This window comes from Mixophyes fleayi, chromosome 1 (assembly GCF_038048845.1).
Source record: "Mixophyes fleayi isolate aMixFle1 chromosome 1, aMixFle1.hap1, whole genome shotgun sequence".
NCBI lineage: Eukaryota > Metazoa > Chordata > Amphibia > Anura > Limnodynastidae > Mixophyes > Mixophyes fleayi.
Window position 1 is genome coordinate 163,343,406 of NC_134402.1, and position 20,288 is coordinate 163,363,693.

A 20,288-nucleotide genomic window follows, 5' to 3' on the forward strand; every position below is an offset into this window, starting at 1 on the left:
GAAGTTGCCTAAATTTCATTACTATGTCAGTATAACTAGTGGATGTCAGCTTTTGAATCTGTACAATAGATTGTACGGATTGGATTCACAGGGGTCAATTTTCATTACCCCACAATATCAAAATTACTGCTTATTGCAGCAATAGAACATTTTCTATTGGTGCAATTTACCATTAAAACTTTGCCAAAACATCTGAGTGATACAGAGTGAAATTACCGTTTGACCAGGCCAGGTCAGAGGCATATGTGCAAACCGTGAACGGGCTTGTTGGTTCAAGCATGTGCATTTGAGCTTCAAGTTTTACTTTTGATAAAAATTAAAATAGAAAAACAATTGCAAATAATAAAAATAAACATTGGAGGAAAAAAAAATTGCTTTCATATATTTAAATTTTAAAGAAATGTGCAGAACCTCTAATACTGGTGAGGCTTCACCAGACAACCTCGGCCCTGGTGAAAGCTATTGCTGGAGATACCCGGTGATAGTTAACACCGGCCCAGGAGCTTTGATCGATGGGGAGAGACCTTTCTCAGGTTAAAATGGGAGATTTCACTGCACAACAGATCCCCCCCCAATCATAAATAGGCCCCACAGTGAGCAACAGAACAGACTACAAACTCATTGCCTCTGTAGACTCCTTACAAGCTAAATATATTATTAGTGACACGTATAAGGCTAGCAGTCCGGATTATGGTTTCTATAGCCAAGAAAAAAAGAAAGCAGCATTCATAACCTATTTTAAAAGAGACATGGCTTTTAATGACAAACACTATTTCCTTACCACATGTGTGCTACAGAATGCTGTACTGTAACATACGCATGGGTGTCAAGTGAAACACATTTAGAAAAGGTGTGGATGCACATGCAACTGGTGTGTTCAATTTCTGATGCACTGCAAATATAAATAATAATAAAAATATAATGCATATAATGAAATGCAAGCTGGCTCATGGCCCATTCTCTGCTAAAGATTCAAATGTTCTGCACATCACAAGTAGTAATACGATATCTTCCCACAAGACATGGCTCTTAGTCAGCTACATGTCATAAATCTTAATATTTCATAACATTGTAAAATGGTTGTCAGATATAGATCAATGCATATATTTCCCTGCAGATATGAGCACACTGACATGATTTAACAGCTAGGGCAGAATTAGTTTTGATTTACAAATATTTGTTTTGTGAAACTGCTGAATACCTGAGAAACTTCAATAACAGTGATGAGTCAACATTGAAAACAACTATATCCAATAAATTTGCAGCATACAGCGGACAACGGGAGTGAAAATAGAGTTTGAAGTTTGAGTGGGGGCTGAACATACTGTATATTGCATCAGTAGCACTGTAGCAGTGACGGAACTACCATTGGTGCGGCAGGTGCCATGTACAGGGGCCCATGGAGATAATGGGGCCACTGCACAGGGAACTAGAGAGCTGTGGGTCCCGGTTCCCTCCTCTCCGCTTCCATGCACCGGGGCCCACAGCTCGCTAGTTCTGCCCCCGCACTGTGGTATAGGCATCTACTGAAATGCGCCTATTGTGCATATTGTGATTAATAGATGTATATGTCTGTGTCATTCAGAAGCAGATATTGTGTAATCACATAAGACATTTACCTCTGGAGCATACATATCTGAATTGTCTTCAACTCGTCTCAAACTGTCTCCACTAGGATAGCCTATATGATAATGACAATTAAATAACAATGTAAGATGTATGTAATATAAAGTAACACTTTGCAGAAGAGAAACATTAAAGAATGGCACACAAAATAAAATAAAAAAAAAAAAAAGATTTGAGCAGCAAACAAAATTAACCTAAATAATAAGGGCATGCTACTTGCCTGCCGTTGCTGGATTTGTTGGGGTCCCCAATGTTTTTTTACAGGCCCACACAGCACTACATACTCCTCTTTCTAGTAAGCCTGTTTGAAATATGCCTCTTTGTTTGCCTCAAACAGACAAAAGCAGAGTGGAGCTCAGTGTGGGACCATTAAACAGATTGGGGATGCCAGTGGATTGAGCCAATGTAGCCTAATCCGTAAGCATGCACTTAGTATTTATGTTTACTCTCTTTACCCCATACTAAATATTTTGTTTTGAGTGGTGTACAATGGTTCAACGTAAAGAGCTAAGTTTACTCTTATGATTTCCCCATTTCCTCCCCTTATTCCAACTAATGGTACTTCTCTTAGACCACTTCTCCAGAGACCTGACCTGACCTGACCTGCTGATAAATTATGTTACTACTGAAAAATTCCCATTATGGGACATAAGAAGATGAGAATTCACCTATGGGTCTTAATTAGACGACTATGGCAGCCATTCAAATGTTTATTGGTTGCGTATGGTTTTCCTAAATGAACTGTCCATGAGGATGAAAGGAACATCCCATTTAAATTAAATGACATTTAGGTCAGCTGAGGGTTTTCCTGTTTCATGTGATGCAATCATTTTCAAAATGAAAAATAATTATATGTTTCTACCGGAAACAAAATTCCAGGAAAATTATTATCAAAAGTAAGAGATTTCCTGTTGGACTGTCATGGGAAAACCTGGGACCACTAGTTGACCTTAAATTATTAATACCAATAATTCCAAGGGATATATGTATCAAACTGCGGGTTTGAAAAAGTGGAGTTGTTGCCTAGAGCAACCAATCGGATTCTAGCTGTCATTTTGTCGAATGTACTAAATGAATGATAACTAGGGGCCTGATTCATTAAGGATCTTAAATGAAGAGGTATCTTATTTCAGTCTCCTGGACAAAACCATGTTACAATGCAAGGGGTGCAAATGAGTTTTCTGTTTTGCACATAAGTTAAATACTGACTGTTTTTTCATGTAGCACACAAATACTTGATAGCTTATTTGTACACTGAAATTTAAAGTTGATATCAGGCCCTGGAATCTGATTGTTAACTATAGGCAACATACCCACTTTTTCAAACTTGCAGCTTGATAAATTTACCCCCAGGATTAATTCTGAAATTGTGAATTGCAATGAGCGATAGTGAGTATAGATTTAAAGTAGAGCAGTGACTGGTGAATTGATGCTTGTTTTATATTTAAAATATTTCACATGTACTAAACAAATATTAAATAAACAAATCTCTCCCCTCTCATATATCAATAGCTCAGCTTCAGAGTCAAATTATGGGATGGCTCACAGCTCTCTTCCTTTGTCGTCTCCTACATCACAGCACTCACAGATGACGTGACCACCCCAGAAGAGAGCTTAATACAGTCCCACAGCGCAACTCTGGAGTCAAAGCCAGGCCAACAACAATGCGACACCCACGCAACTGAAAGTGTTTATTTTATTTTTTAATGTTTATTACATCAAACAATATCCATGTGGTGACAGTTCCAATTTAAATATAGGCATTTAAACAGCCAAAAGAATAGAAAAGTATTCAATACCGTTAATTCGTGTGGGTTTAGGAATGGAGTTCAAAAGGTTTTTATTGCTTGGAACCACCGGATTTCCTTCCCTGCATAAGAAAGTGCATACATATAATGGGGAAATGTAATAATGAAATAAATTAAGCATAGGAGTTAAACAAAAGCAGAACTCACACTTCCGGTAGACAAATGTAACTAAACTGCTTCAACTCCCTATTCACAATTAAATTCAGTATACCTTTCTTAATAAACACTATTTGGATCTAAGCTGAAAGCGGACCGGTCGGCTAAAAGCTAATTGACTTAAAAGAAACTCCCCTTACCTTGCTCTAGAAATAGCTCATAAGAAAGGTTTGAATATTCAGAAATAAGCTACTAGCTCTGTGTCTCTGATGCCACCTCCTCTGGCACGGCATGCTAGTACTTTCATATAGTTATGTGCCGTTATTGCAGCCAAGGTTTGCTGGGAGAGCCACCAATTTCTCTGGCATTAGCAATAGTGGTAAAGGACACACACAAAAGTGAAAATGCTAATTACAATGAATATTTGCTTCTAACAGCAGAGTTGAGGCTAGACTCTAACCATGGTTCATGGACAACTAGCTAGCAAAGAGACCAGGGATGTTTAGTTCATGGATATTCAGTATATTAAAGTAGGTGAGTTTTATAAGACACGTTAGATAAGAAATTTGGATGAAAAGTGTGAGAAGATCAACAAATAAAATGTGTCTAGTACTGTGGATAAAAGAAAAAGCTCATAGAAAAAAGTGGTCTAATTTTCCAGCTGTGTAAAAGAGAATAAAAGAAATGGCAAATAGTTACCTTGTAGCTTTTAGAACAACTGGAACAGACGATTCAAGAGCAAGCTTTGCTTCATCTAGTGTCATATTTAAAGTGCTTGTACCATTTATATAATGTATAATGTCTAAGGGTTTCAGACTTCCCTCCTGATCAGCTACAGACCCGGACTTGATATCTTCTACATAAATACCCTGGGAAGGGCAGTTGGCACCTCCTGAGAGAGAAAGACCTGCATGAAAACAAAAAGATCAATTGCAAGATGTTATAATAAGACAAAACATCAGCAAACAGTGACAAAATAGAAACAATGTAATTAATAGACTTTGTATTATAAGTTTTAACTAGAATACCTTTATGGCACGTCAGTGTAATATCAGACAGGAGATGAGAAGGCACCTGCGGCTTAGGGATCTCCAGGACACGGCCCAGCACAAGGCGGACAGTTTTGGGAGCAGCTCTCAGTAGATTCACTGCTTCAGTATGACTCATGTTTGAGACATCAACATCATTAACCTAACAAGCAGCAGCATGAAATAAGGTCAAAACAGGTAAGGAGAGGTTAAAATGGAAGAAAACAATGGCACTATGCATTTCATGTAAGTACACAATTGACATGGTTATGGTAGAGGAAAAATATATTCACTTTAATTAGCCTATCACCAGGCTGCAGACGACCATCACTTTTGGCAGGATCTTGAATGATGTCGTGGATGTAGCAGCCAATGCAATCATTGGCTTTGGTCACTGTAAATCCCAGACTGCCCTTCTCTGATTTAGTTAGTGTGACATGAAGCTCGACCTCCTAAGGAGAAATGAGATAGATGCAGCAATAACAAGATATTAGAATCGAAGATCTAAAACACTTTTGCAAATCTAGAGTACATTCCCTAAATGAACATGCAATCCAGACCTTTAGTTTAAATACCCTGAATTAACTCAAAATAAAAGGAGCAGATGTTATTTGAATCAATCATGGTTTAGATATCTATTGCATTATGCAACAGCAGCATTGAACGGAAAAACCCACATTATTTACTGTGCAGGCCACAATAGACCACATTAACGGCAAAGCTCTTAATCTTGGCTGGAAATTGCTTGATAGGCCAATACCATAGGGCACATGGTCATACTCAGTTTACATTTACTTCTTCTTGGGCTAAGTGCTATGGCTGCTTTCCCAACCTTAATACAGTTATTATTCTGTTCAAAGCATATTGCTTGTTAAATTTAAGTAAATATTGTACCGTGTCTGAAAATTAAAATCAATAAAATCTAGCTTTAGATAGGATGGGATCTTACTGGTTCATAATCCTCCAGGTCCTTCAGTCCCAAGCTCTGGAAGCTTGATTGGTCATCAAGGCATGACTTGGAATTGGACATGTAGTCTTCAGAAAGTAAGATCTGAGGGACTGTGCCACTGTGGGTGGGGGTCACATCAAGTGAAATGGGAGAAGGTGGATTGCTGCAGGTGGAAAGATTTGGTCAATAAAATCTGCATGTGTAAATGTGATTGTATCTATTGTTAACAATTTACTGTCAGTTCACTGTAAAATGATAACTGAAAGATTATTTTCTTACATCCATGAACGTGGATTTACAAGACATGGGATCATTTACTCCCTACTGTGCAATGTAAGGATACAAGAAGTCACTAAGGAGTCCCGGAACATATAAACAAGGACGCAGGGTGTGACTCTCTTGTATTCTGAGGTGACTTTTGAAATCCTTTCATTTCACAGTAGAGTGTGTTTTATTCCTTATGAGTAGCAGTCTTACTTGTGATCTGTGTTAATTGTGAGCTGGGACACAGCAGGGCGGCAAGTTGACCCATTCACTTTACACCACTGACAAAGAGGTGATTCCAATTGCACTGACACTTTGAACTTTGGCAGTTTATGCGCTCTTTGGGCCCTACTTTGTGAGGTCTAATTTTGTCAGTGACCCCAACAAGTGCAGCGTAAGAGTGTTCCACAGGAAGGAACCCTCCATGGGTACTCCATGTACTTCTGTCACTCAAAACAGCACTTGTACACTACACTATAATTTGAAGGCATTTTATTTCTGTTTTCGTAGTAGCTGAATTCTCCTTTTACATTATGAATAATAATTAAGTCTCATTTGCTGGTGACCCTGGTTCGATTACCAGCTTTGCTTGACCCTAGAAAAGTTACTTTGTACAATGTGAGAACAACCAAAAAATCTGTGTGTACCAAACCTGACATAAATTGCCTGTGCTATATAGATATATTGAGAACATGACTTGGCACTCAAATTGGAATAGAAAAAAATAGACCCTGGTGTTTACGTCAAACAAGATCCCAACCAAAATTCCTGATGTAAATATATCCAAACACAAAGGCATACAAATAGTATTAGAAATCTGTTTTAATCCTAAATATCCTGTATATTATAAAGGATTTCTAACATTACATTCGTTTTTCAGATCTCTGAGTGCCTCTCGGTTTTGATTACAATATATATATATATATATATATATATATATATATATATATATATATATATATATATATATATATATATAGGCATGTTAAGCAGAATTCAGTAAAATATGCAAAGGTTTTGTACCAATTTGAAACAAATTTGCATATTACATTGAACCGTAAAGTTTGTCATGTAACATTATATTGACATCAAGTGTTGATATTGAATATCACTAACCTGTCCTCAAACTGTGGTTTGTAAGGAGTCTGTTGTGGGGTGTAAAAGCTGGAGCGGATTGTGTCTTCCTGGACATTGGTGGCATCACATGGAGAGTGAAGTGGGGCCATCAAGGCACTTGGCGTTTGGTAGACTGTGGCATTCCATGCAGGCGTCTCATCTTGAATTGGTATAAAGTCTTCTTCACCAGTCCCACTGCTATCACTATAACTATCCCTCCTAGAAGGGTTCTTTAGTCTCCTCGTGCTCGTGTCAGTCACCTCTTCAGTCTCATCCGAGCTGTCCTCCTGCCCTTCTGCAAGTGAATGATCAGCAACACATCTGCTGCTTTGGTTTTCCTCTAGTAAAGTCTGTTGGGGGGAATTTAATGGAGTCTGCGATTATGTATTATGCAAAAATGGGGGAAAGAAAAAAAAAAAAGAGACTTCATGTAAGATACCAAATAACAATGATAAAGTAACACTTCTAGCAAAATGCTATATTGTGCTAGCAATACACAAAACTCTGCATTCGTTCTGCCATTATCTCAGTGACAAACATCATTTGTAAAGACAAGTATCATCTGGGAAGAATTGATGCTTTGTGACCGTTACAAATCCCCTTAGGTTATTTACATAAATATCGATTTGTATTTTAACTTATTTTTCGTGACCCCCTCATATGGAACAGTGACAGAAACCGAAAAGTGGCAAGCGATACATGAACACCCAAAACATGTCTTCTTACCAGCATAACCGGGCTGATTTCTGGCAACACACCAGTGGGCGGTCTGCACATCAGCAAGGTGACTTCTGGAGAGGTTCCTCTCAATGCAGAAATAACATCCTATGAATTACAGAAAAATAACAGAAAAAAAACAAAACAGGAAAGATGGTATAAGCCACGGTATAAAAGGTTATATTTAGGATCTGTTAAAATAATGTTTTAAGGTCAATTTAAGCCCCTTTTTTATTTAATCTTTATTTATTGAAGATTATACAAAGATAGAGATGTTACATATTCAAATATTTTAGACAATAATGATAAAAACAAAAGTATATTCTTCACATTTTCTCAAAACTGAAACAGTTGGTTATCGGGACATTTTGCTTTAAAATTTGCATCCAGATTCACAAATACAGTTATCAAGACCCAAAAAAGGTTTAGCAATTCCAGGACAGGTTAGACACGCATAGGAATAACAATGCCAGTGTCTTGCTTATCCACATAAAAGCATGCGATCTGTTATCCAGAAACTAGAAAAAAACATGGACCTTTATCAAGCCTGCGATCTATGGCCTCTATGCCTCCACCTACAGTCACCATGGCCTCAGCTGTGTGGAGTTTGTATGTTCTCCCTGTGTTTGTGTGGGTTTCCTCCGGGTGCTCCGGTTTCCTCCCGCATTCCAAAAATATACTGGTAGCTTAATTGGTTGTTATCAAAGTGAGCCTAGTCTCTCTCTCTCTCTATGTATGTGTATGTTAGGGAATTTAGACTAAGCTCCAATGGGGCAAGGACTGATGTGAGTGTGTTCTCTTACATGAAGTCTTTTTTTTTCTCTGTACAGCGCTGCAGAATTAGTGGCGCTATATAAATAGCTGATGACGATTGCTAATTTAATGAGTTGGTGAACTCCAGGTACACTCTGGGAAAAGACAGGAAGCATTTTTAAATGTAATTCAGTAGATGTATCTTATCCAGTAAACCACAAGTTCCAAGCGTTTTGCATGATAGATCCCAGGCACTCTGTTTCCTTGTACTGTATTACAATGCTAAAGAACAAGTGGACTGAAAGCCTACTATGTTTTATCCAATGTATGCACAAATTTAGCATTAGACATATTTTACGTGCGTCTCACCTGCTGAGAAAGTCCTTTCAATGAGGCTCCATTCACCTTCAGGATCACATCTCCAACATTTATTTTGCCACTTTCAGAGGCAGGCTGGCCTGGGAACAGCTTCTTTACTCGGACTATGCTTGAACCAATCTGACCAGGAATAAGGTTTTCTTCCCGTGAAAAGCTGAATCCCAGGCCAGAGCTATTCTTCACCAGTTTGACTTCGAGCACATTGTCTGGAACATCAAATAGTCACCAATCAGATGGCAAGTCATGCTTAAGTAAAATAATGAAACTAAGAAAAGAGACAATGTATAGCCAGAGTCAGCAAACACATTGGTAAGTTTGGAATGTTTCAGACCAGGGGTTCTCAACTCCAATCCTCAATACCACTAACAGGTAATGTCTTATATATGATTATTTATAATCATATCCAGGCGAGTTAATCTATTTTACTGGGTCAGTAATTAGCCCACCTGTTTCCAGAGACAGAAATCCTGAAAACATGACCTGTTGGTGGTACATTAGGATCAGCGTTGAGAACCCCTGTTTTAGGTCAAAGAGAAAATCTACTCCTTATGCCATTGAAGGATCTTCGTCTGTACGGTATTATATGTAGAACTGTCATTCTTTATGCCAGATGGCTTTTCTTCAGGTAAACAACTCCCCTTTGAGTAAGGTCACAAACAGAAAGACTAGGACTTGAACCCAAAGATAATTATGGTCATGCTATGGTATATTTGAAGCATTTTACAGTAGTAAAGTCACTGATGCTTGCTTTGGTTGCAGGACACGCAGGAGAGTGACAGACAGTTACTTGCTTCACAAACATGCCATGAGATTCATACACGATGCAGGAAAAGCGAAGCTAGGAAAGTAATTGATTATAAATAATGGACTTTTGTTTATGCCACACTGTCCCATCCTAGAGTCAGCAGTAATTTGCAATGAAAAAATATTGTACGATTATATGCAGGACCATATTACCTCTTTGTTTGTTAATACTCAGTATTGTTTCATTACGGTGTTTGTTCCCAATTGTAAACCGCTGTGGAGTATGCAGGTGCAATGAAGGTAAAAGTTTATAAATAAATGGAAATCTTCAGTGAAGCCACTAGAGGGCAACAACGGCAAAGCTACTATGAGCCTGTCGAACAGACTTCCAAACCTCAGTCTCATAGGGAACACAACGAATTGGAGATTAAGGCATGAAGTTTACAAATTATTGCTTTGTAGAAAATTTTAGCTGCAGTAATAACAAAGTTAGTTAGTCTATCTTTAAGATAACATGTGTGTCCTTTGCTAGTCATTGACTAACCACTTTCTCCTTTTCAAAAGTGATTCAGACATCTAATGATCACCAAAGGGCATTCAGATAATAGGTGTAGGAGTATAATCCATAAATCAGATAGTGAGACCCTCATTGATCATGAAATATACTGCCGTTCAGGCATTGCAAATATCTGCTCCATTGTTATAATTGTCAGGGGTGCACGCAGGATTGTTAGTGGGGGGGGGGGGGGGTTGCCACGCCCCCATCGGGGAAAAAAAAAAAAAAGAGAAAGCTGCAGCTTTGTTTCGGCAGCACTGTACTGTGCTATATTTATCAATAAGCCTTTTGACTGATATATTTTCAGTCTGATAAGCTTAAAGTTAGGCTTGTGTGTCTGCATAGATGTGAGCAAGCCCTTAAATGGGCCACATACTGCATTCCACCAATACATAATTCCACCCACTATTTACAATACAATCAGTGGCGCACGCAGGGGGGGTTTCTGAAACCCCTCCCCTCCGCTAACGAAGTGCCCCACATAGCGGCACTGTACTATACAGCAACCGCAGCGCTGTCAAAGAAGCGTCCGCGGCGGTGCTGTGTACAATACAGCACCGCCGCGGACGCTTCTTTGACAGCGCCGCAGCTGCTGTATAGTACAGTGCCGCTATGTGGGGCACTTCGTTAGCGGAGGGGAGGGGTTTCAGAAACCCCCCCTGCGTGCGCCACTGATTGTATTGTAAATAGTGGGTGGAATTATGTATTGGTGGAATGCAGTATGTGGCCCATTTAAGGGCTTGCTCACATCTATGCAGACACACAAGCCTAACTTTAAGCTTATCAGACTGAAAATATATCAGTCAAAAGGCTTATTGATAAATATAGCACAGGTTCTACCTTATTTACATAATAATGTGCATTAAAGTCCACTGTGCATGCCATCGAACTGATATATACAAGCCCAGAGATTTGAGTCTGAACTATTTTTATTATCATCATATTATTTCACCCAGCAACTACCTTGTCTTTTTAGAAAGTACATTAGGCAATACATGTGTATTCATAATGTGCATCTATAGTATTACACATTTCTGCATCTAATATGATACTCGGTAAGCTGGTATTACTGGCACATGTATGAACATGCAGCAAGAAAACAGTAATTCAGATAATAGTTTCAGTCTAGTCCTAGTTAGATTAATGAAAGGAAGTGCTTGATTGGTTTGGTTGTGCACATTTAAGCTATATGTTATAGAACAACCCTGAAAGTTGTGCACTGGGAAGTGTTTAATGCTTTAGGAGTTGTGTTCGCCTCCAGCGTTGCAGACAAGGAAACCAGTATTTAACTCTAATGTCCCATACAGTTTGTCTGCTTTTATACTTATTTCACATAGGCTCATTGTGGATTTACTGCCATCCACTGTGGATTTAGTAATGCCGAAATATGTTCTAGAGATTTGGTGAACATTATATAAATCTTACCATCTGTAACAAAGCCGTACTCTGCTGGGGCAGTAGCCATTTTGTCCTGTGGCCTTAGTTCAGCGTTATTAGGTGGGGTGCACTGTGGGGTAACCGGAGGATGGACCTTAATAGCTGGTAGCTGTCCTTTTTCAAGCAGTAGTGTTACCACCTGTAGGAATAACCGTTACATGTTATTACTCACTATGGCTAGGGGCAGAGGAAGAGATGGGCCCACTGTGGGTATCATGCAACATATAGGGCAGAATTCAATTCCCCCCCAGAGTATTGCGCGCTAAATCTATTACCATTATTAGGGCAAATTTAACCCAGCTTTCTGCTCGCAGCTTCCAGCAAAAAGCCGCCGTTAAAACTACCATAATAACGGTATTTAAGCGTAATAACGGTAATAGTGTGCAGGCCGCGTTACTTTTTACAGTAATGTAGCCAATTAATTGCCCCCCATAATCTACTAAAAATTGATTTGCAGAAATAGCGGTTGAAATTGACATTTATTGTGTGACTTACAGGTCAATTTCCTTATCAACAAATCTTTAGCGCTAAATCAACATATAAATCACCAATTTTCCAAATCTCCCAAAAGACACATTACAAAATCAATTTCTCAGGTATAAGCATGGAATAGGGGGAAATCTATGAAAGCTCCATGTAGTAAATCGCTGTAGAAATAAAAAAAATGTCTCTGCGTTCACGCACTCTAGATTGCCTCAAAACTAGGCAAGTAAGATAAAAAAATACTTTCATGGGCAACACGGTGGCTTAGTGGTTAGTACTTCTGCCTCACAGCAATGGGGTCATGAGTTTGATTCCTGACCATGCCCTTATCTGTGTGGAGTTTGTATGTTCTCCCCCTGTTTGCGTGGGTTTCCTCTGGGCAATTCGGTTTCCTCCCACAATCCAAAAACATACTAGTAGGTTAATTAGCTGCTATCAAATTGACCCTAGTCTGTCTGTCTGTCTGTGTGTGTGTATGATAGGGAATTTAGACTGTAAGCCCCAATGGGGCAGGGACTGATGTGAGTGAGTTCTCTGTACAGCACTGCAGAATTAGTGGTGCTATATAAATAGCTGATGATAATGAAGTAAGTAAAAAATAATTTAAAAAAAAGTTGTTTTAAAAAACAAACAAATTAAAAAACAAGACTTTCCCACCTTAAATTAACTTTTTTAAAACCACATTTCCACATACAGTGCTAGGCCTAGCTGCAATTTCTGAGGTAAATATGTCAGTCACAGCAGATGAGGAAATTGGATTTAAAAATAGTTAAATAATAAATAAATAGTTAAATATTATAAATAAATAGGCTGCATATCCCCTCCCCAACTGTCAATCATTAACTCGTACCCCTGTTCACCACTTTATTAAATAGAAAATAAAATCTCCATTCTTGCTCCATCATTGTACATTTATTATGTAATTATCGAAGGTTGTCCCATTGATTTCAATGGGTTTTCAACATGTAGCCCACATGCTGAAACCCTGTTAGAATGAATGTGGCACTGGAATAAATGGGAATAGCTCATATTTTTAATTAAACCACATTTTTCAAATACATAGCTCAGTGGTGCATTTGTTCCAGATGCTGCAGATCAGGTGTGAATATATGCTATTTAGTGTGCCATACATATGCTGCCCTTTAATATCCTTTGCCATAATACCATACTCTCGGATCTGAACTCCCCTAGTGTATATTATGAGAATTACTAGTCCCTCAACAGTTCAATAAACACATAAAGGCATATAACAGCAGGAAAGATTTTTTTTTTAATTTATGACAGGGAACAACAAAGGTTACTCAAGTAGTATAGAGATTAAACAAATAAATAAATCAATACAAATGGTCTATTGTGACTTGTTTAATGTAAATGCCTTATATATAGACTTAATCGCATAAAGAACACATTGACCTCAAATTCTATGTTCTCATCTTCAGAACAACATATTGAATAGAGTTGCTTGTTACTAAGTCCTACCTGCCCGGTATTTCTCAACATCTCCACAGCTTGTTTATGTGTGGCTCCCTCCAGACTGGTTCCATTAACAGAAAGCACACGGTCACCTTTGTTAAAAAACAAACAATTGCATTAATCTAACAATTACATACTTAACATATCTCCATGCAGACATACTAATGTATAGAGCAAAGAGATAATGAATTGTTAGGGGATAAATAAAAAAAATCTAACAAGGTCAAAATGTGTTTAATGTACATTAAAATGTTAAAAAAAATGCAATTACTACATATGTGTAAATGACAAATGCTTCTATTGTATATGCTGCATTTCCTTTGCACACGCCACATTTTCTGTCTGGTGGTCTGCTGTTTTGTCTATGGAAAAAATTGGTTTTAGTCAATGTATTATTATATTGGCCACAAAAAAATACAACGAATGAAAGCACATGTACAATTGCACTGCTATAAATATTATGGAAGAGATCACACTTATAACCATGGACTTTTTACATCATACACAGAGTCATAAGGTGTATAGTTTGTTCACTCAAGTATTATGTATATAAAATCTATTGCATCACCCTGGTAATAGGTTTTTGCACTTTTTTCTGTAAAATATTTGACCTTGTGTATTAAACTGTATATGTAATTAGGTACTTTGCATTCATCCATGTCTGTCTATATTCGTTCACTGAATGTGTTTATTTTAAGTTGTAAGTGTTGCCTTACAAGTGAGTGGACATGATTTACCTATGTATCACTATTTGTCTTTTGTATTTTAAGCCAGAAGGAAGAAGTTATACGGTTGATGTATCACATACAGCAAGTGAATTAAGTATTGAACACATCAACATTTTTCTCAGTAAATATACATTTAATGTGGCTATTGTAATGAAATTTACACCAAATGTCAGCAACAACCCTTGCTATCCACACATGCAATGAAATCAAACCATAGATATAAATAATTTAAGTTTTATACAATAATGTGAAATGACACAGGGAAAAAGTATTGAACACATGAAGAAAGGGAGGTGCACAAAGGCATGGAAAGCCAAGACACTAGCTGAAATCTATCAGTAATTAGAAAGCAATCCTGCCTGCTGGTTCAGCCACAACTGGTGGCCTATAAAAAGCTGTCTCATTACAAAGGTGTCACACAAGCAGTGTCGGACTGGGGCATGAAGGGCCCACCGGGGGACTGCAACACTAGGGGCCCACCAGAGGGGGTGTGGTCAGTCATAGAGGCGGGACCAGACACTAGAGGGGGAGTGGTCAGTCCACGAAGGACAGCTAGCACCTTAGTGTAGTATATAAAGAATGCAGTGTGTGTATAAAGAATACACAGTGTTGACTTGCCCCTTAGATTGGGCAGAACAGTCACCAAAAATCAGGATTGTCCCACTAGATCAGGGTTGGCTAACCTGTGACACTATCGAAAAAGACAGAAAGGACATGAAAAAACTCCCACTGATAATTAACTCTCAAAACCAAGCTAAGAATTCTTCTGTATGGAACCTCTTAAGTCAACATAATTAGCAGACTAGATAACGTTAGCGATCTGCTAGTTAGCTGCTATTGAAACACATAAGGAACGGAGAGGTTGCTTCTCAATAGTGGCTAAATTCAAAAGAAACTACTGTGGTTCCTTAATTTGCATAGCCTCTTGATGCAATGTGATAAACAGTCTGAATAACATTAACAGTCTGCCTGTCAGCTATCGTACGGAACGTATAGGGCATGGAGACTGATCCTGATTAGTAATTAGGTTTAAAGATTCCCTAGACTAGGGCATCTTTAAACCTAATTATTAATCAGGATCAGTCTCCATGCCCTATACGTTCAGTACGATAGCTGACAGGCAGACTGTTAATGTTATTTAGACTGTTTATCACATTGCATCAAAAGGGGACGGGGCTTAACCGCGGCCGGGCCTACCGGTCTATAGCCCGACTGGCCGGCAGGCCAGTCCGAGACTGCACACAAGAAAACATCTCATGATGGGTAAAAGCAAAGAGCTCTCTCAAGTCCTTTGCCACCTTATTGTTACAAGGCATACTAATGACATTGGTTGCAGAAGGATATCTAAACTGCTGAATGTTCCAGTGAGCACTGTTGGGGCCATAATCCAGATGTGGAAAGAACATAATTTCACCATAAACCGGCCATGACCAGGTAAACCTCACAAGAATTCTGACAGAGGAGTGAAAAAAATTATCAGAAGAGTTGTCCAAGAACCAAGGACCACTTGTGGAGAGCTTCAGAACGACCTGGAATTAGCAGGTACAATTGTTTAAAAAAAAACAATAAATAACGCACTCAACCATCATATCCTGTATGCATGCTCACCATGCAAGACTCCTTTGCTGAAGAAAAACATGTTGAAGCTTGTTTAAAGTTTCCTGCACAACATTTGGACAAGCCTGTGAAATACTGGGAAAATAAAGTGTGGTCAGATAACAGCAAAATTTAACTATTTGGTTGCCATAATACACAGGAAGGATGAATGGATAAATGTACCGAGACATTCTTGATAAAATCCTGCTGCCATCTACCAGGATGCTGAAGATGAAACGTGGGTGGACATTTCAGCAAGACAATGATCACACAGCCAAGGACACTCTCAATTGGTTTCAGAGAAAGAAAATAAAGCTGCTAGAATGGCCCAGCTAATCACCTGACTTGAATCCAATTGAAAATCTATGGAAAGAACTAAAGATCATAGAAGATGCCCACGGAACCTTCAAGATTTGAAGACTATTTGCGTTGAAAAATGGGGCAAAATCACACCTGAGCAATGTATGCGACTAGTTTCTCAATACAGGGAGGTGTCTTGAAGCTGTCATTACTAACAAAGTCTTTTGTACAAAGTATTAAAAAAATTTCAGGAAGCGTGTTCAATACTTTTTCCCTGTGTCATTTCACATTACACAAAACTAAAAATTATGGACATCTATGGTTTGATTTCATTGCATGTGTGGATTGCAAGGGTTGTTGCTGACATTTGGTGTAAATTTCATTACAATAACCACATTAAATATATAATGTTGATGTGTTCAATAATTATTTCACCCTCTGTATAGTACTACTGAGCTGAATAATATTTCTTTCCTTGACTTTTCTGCATACAAGTGCTGTCTGTGTGTTCAATGTGACAAGACAATAATTACAAAGGTAAAGTCTACATGTAGCCCCTAAACGTACCCTTCTGGATTCTGCCGTCAGCCTCAGCAGCTCCTTTTGGTATTACTGCTTTCACATAGATGCCGCCATGTTTTACGCTGGTATTCACACCCCCCTAACAAAATATGAAAAATTAAAATGAAATATTAACAACTATTAATTGACTAGATCACTCGGATCGGTCATCTTCGCATAAAATCACATAGCGATCTTGAAAACATCTACGGCGTCTTAACCTACGAGCTGGAATCAACAAGGTTCGACTCCATGTCATTTTGTTCAAATCGTCATCTTTTCTTCCCAATAATATTAGAATACAACTAATATACATAACACAGAGCAATTTATAAACCTTGTATATGGCCAGAAGTTTTATGCCGCTTTATCACAAATAAATTGTTGTGCTGATCTAAGATGTGACGAGTGCCATGGACCTCTTATTTGGAATCAAGTTTCAGCCAATGGTCCCAAACAAAAAAAACACTCCGGACTGCATGAAGGTAGTCTTTTCACTATTGTCCCGACAGCTATATAATCTGTCTACATAATCTATAAACCAACACATTTTTCTTTTTAGAATACAATAAAATCTGTTGATTCTGTCTGCTATTTCCATTGGCATGGCAAATAAGAAACAGACAAAACTGTAATAAAAATTAAGCATTTAAGAAACAAGTGCAGGGCAATGTTAAGCAATTAATAATGTATTTATAAATGATAACTGAAGATGATCGGTCCAATTAAACAACGGCATATTATTATGCTAAGAAATCTAAACAGGAAAAAAAAGTGTTTGTACAAAGGTTTCTGTAAAGAGCAGGTATGAGAGGAATTTGTCAGACACAAAAGCCTCCACTTTACTAATTGATGGATAACAATAAACAAGGAACAAAATGAAAATCAAGAGCAGCTATCCAAAGCCTAACAAACAAACAAGCTAGTTGCCAGGCAACACTGAAAATGAAAACAGACACAATCTGAATTTAAAACATACTTGCAGTTTCAGCATACAGCTTAGACATGTGCTATTGTAAATAACAAATGCAAAGCAAAATACCTACAAAAATGGAACTTCTGGATTGCATAATACTGTCTCTGACAATGTAAGTTAATAAATCATAAAAATGAATTGTGCCCCAATAAATGCATGTCATATCAATAATGTTAAAAACACATGCAGAGAAAAAAATTTGGATTCACTTTTTTTTTTTTGTGGGGCACTTTCTCCCCCAGTAGAGATTAGTGTTGTTAACCTATTCAGTTATAAGTCTTTTCCTAAATGTAATTATACGGATAATAAGTTGCAAAACAAGGAAACAAAACTTTGATTTCTCCTTGGTCAACTAGTGCCAGACACAGAATAATGAGAATAATGGGAAAATGTAATGCCCTAACTAAAAGGATAATTCCACTGACAACTAAAAATTCAGTTTTATGTGGAATAATCCTTCAAATCCTGCAAGCATGGTGCAGATGCATGAAACACCCCAATATGGCTGTCTGATCTAGTGTCTCCATCTCTACTACTTCCATAAACAGTGGCTTTAGAAAAAAATGGAGCCCAGTGCAGAGTTTAAAGATGAAATTAGGGAGGCTACTGAAATGCACAGAAGGTACCACAACAAAAAGTAATTATGTTTACCTGTGTGTACAGGCATTCCCTTATTCCATAGAGATCACTGCAAGTATTTCGAACCCTTCTGTTCCCCTGTCAAGTTAAGGGAGGGGAGATGAAAGTAAAAACAGCCACGTGCATGTGGTCTTGGTGTTACCAATGGTATAATTGAAGAGTGCCCACTCTCACTCTTTGCAAACCTTTGGAATCCCATACACACAATAAAAAGGATATTAAGGCAGTTACAGCAGACACTAGATACTTTAAACTGCCTTATTCTTACAAAATTAGTGCTTTGAGGATATTAACAAAGCCTTCATCATCTATCCTGTATGTACATCAAAATGTTTCCATTTTTGTTTGATTATCTGGCTAGAAAATAAACAGAGTCTGTTCCAATTCATATCTTAAAAGGACAACCAAGTCTCCAAATGTTCATTTTCATGCATGAAGCAAGGAAGTAAATACAATGTTCAATCTTACCTTGATGTTTCAGCAGCTTTGTCAAAGAAAAGTGTTATTAAATCCCTCCAACTTTACAATGCAAATATGATATGTCTAGGAGAACCGTTAATAAGCTGGGACGTTCTGAATGAATTCTGCTTCCTCGTTAATAACATTTATGGTGCAATTTAAATTTTTTTATTAAATGACGTCTGAATATTACATTAAAGGGTATTGTTCTGGACACAGATGTGAAGTGAGATGAGCCACCAATGACAAGTGTCATCTTAACCCAAAATCTGTACAGTATATATAGATGGTAAATGTAAAAAGTAAAAGAATAGTCCCTTCCATGTTCCCATCTCTTATATTGAACCAAGGTGGCTAGATATTAGCTCTCATACCCCCATCTATAAATGCATGGTAAAACCAGGGAGCAAAACAAATACAAACAATGAGACTTCCACATGCATTTATGTAGTACACTGCATGCACTGCAAAAAACAAAGAAGAAAACTCAAAACCTTGTCAAACAGTACCGTGACACTTATCCCCAAGCTGTCCTCCTTCTTGGCCAGAACAACTGTGAAGACATCTCCTGGTTTCAGGGGTGTTGTTGAAAGCTTGTTACAGTTTAGCTTTTGTGCTGGGCTCTCCAATGTGGATGCCTTAAAATACACAAGAAGGGGAAATCAGTTACATTTTTGAGAGCAAGATTTTTATAGAGTACAACTTAACGAGCCAGTAAAATTAAAAATAAAAAATTTACCTTGCATGAGAAACAGCTAATATTACCCAAATGTGTATATGTAGATGTTTCAAGGACTGGTCAGAACTTAAATGATTTGAGAAAACACTACTTTTGCTAGGGAATAAACACACTTTACATCTTTGTCATGAAGCTAGGGTAAGTGTGCTGCAGTACAACTTAGTAAAGGTGTATAGCAATAACATATTGAATACATATGTAAAGTACCTTCTTGGCTGTCTGCTGTTCTTGGCTATTTGAATAGGTGGCCTCATCCATGTCGGAGTCACCTCTGTCAGAATAATCTGTAGAGTCAGTCAAACCCGTACGTTTCCCCTTTCCTTTACGGTTATCGGATTGAGGCTTTTTCCTGTCACCAGCCTTAGCGCTGACAGATGGAGAGCTCTTGGCGGAGTGCGAAAGAGGCGTTGTCTGCTCCTTTGTGAGGTTTGTGTTGAGGCCGTTTATGTGGCTGTTAGACAAGCTTGCACTCTCTGTTCGAGAGTCCTGGGAACTCAAGCTCCCGTCTCGTTTCCCAGCAGAAATCACGGAGGAGCTTCCAGAAACAAGTCTCATATGACCACGTATCCTTCTGTGTTCCTCAGAGGATGATTCTGCCTCATTGTCTTTACTAGGAAAAGGTCCCCAAGGTTGATTTTTCAATCCATTGAGTTGATGTTCTAAAACAACAACAAAAAAGATGAAATGTGTTTTGTAGCAAAGCTTCAAGAGCATGTGGGAATATGAAGAGGAGATCATTGCAAGTACCAATAAGGGATCTATACATTTATTTACAAAATCATAAGGAGGAGAAAATTCAATATTAAAATGCTTTTAGTACAAAAACCTTGTTAATATTAAAAAATACACTGAATAGTGGCAT

General features: G+C 38.1%; 1 protein-coding gene across 7 annotated transcripts in view; it reads right to left on the minus strand.

Annotated features, from left to right (window-relative positions):
* Positions 1-20,288, minus strand: part of PTPN13 (protein tyrosine phosphatase non-receptor type 13) — a 211,284-nt gene that overhangs the window by 22,757 nt on the left and 168,239 nt on the right. For 4 of the 7 annotated variants that reach the window (XM_075203023.1, XM_075203013.1, XM_075202990.1 and 1 more), the window contains 14 exons: positions 19,634-20,085; positions 19,182-19,325; positions 16,620-16,713; positions 13,435-13,520; positions 11,461-11,611; positions 8,727-8,941; positions 7,614-7,712; positions 6,888-7,261; positions 5,508-5,670; positions 4,852-5,010; positions 4,559-4,721; positions 4,230-4,437; positions 3,426-3,496; positions 1,620-1,681 (listed from right to left, as the gene is read on the minus strand). In XM_075203023.1, coding sequence (XP_075059124.1) covers positions 1,620-1,681; positions 3,426-3,496; positions 4,230-4,437; positions 4,559-4,721; positions 4,852-5,010; positions 5,508-5,670; positions 6,888-7,261; positions 7,614-7,712; positions 8,727-8,941; positions 11,461-11,611; positions 13,435-13,520; positions 16,620-16,713; positions 19,182-19,325; positions 19,634-20,085 — 2,441 coding nt within the window. The remainder of the gene's footprint in view (positions 1-1,619; positions 1,682-3,425; positions 3,497-4,229; positions 4,438-4,558; positions 4,722-4,851; positions 5,011-5,507; positions 5,671-6,887; positions 7,262-7,613; positions 7,713-8,726; positions 8,942-11,460; positions 11,612-13,434; positions 13,521-16,619; positions 16,714-19,181; positions 19,326-19,633; positions 20,086-20,288) is intronic. The other 3 variants (XM_075203032.1, XM_075202998.1, XM_075203007.1) reach the window with 2 other exon arrangements.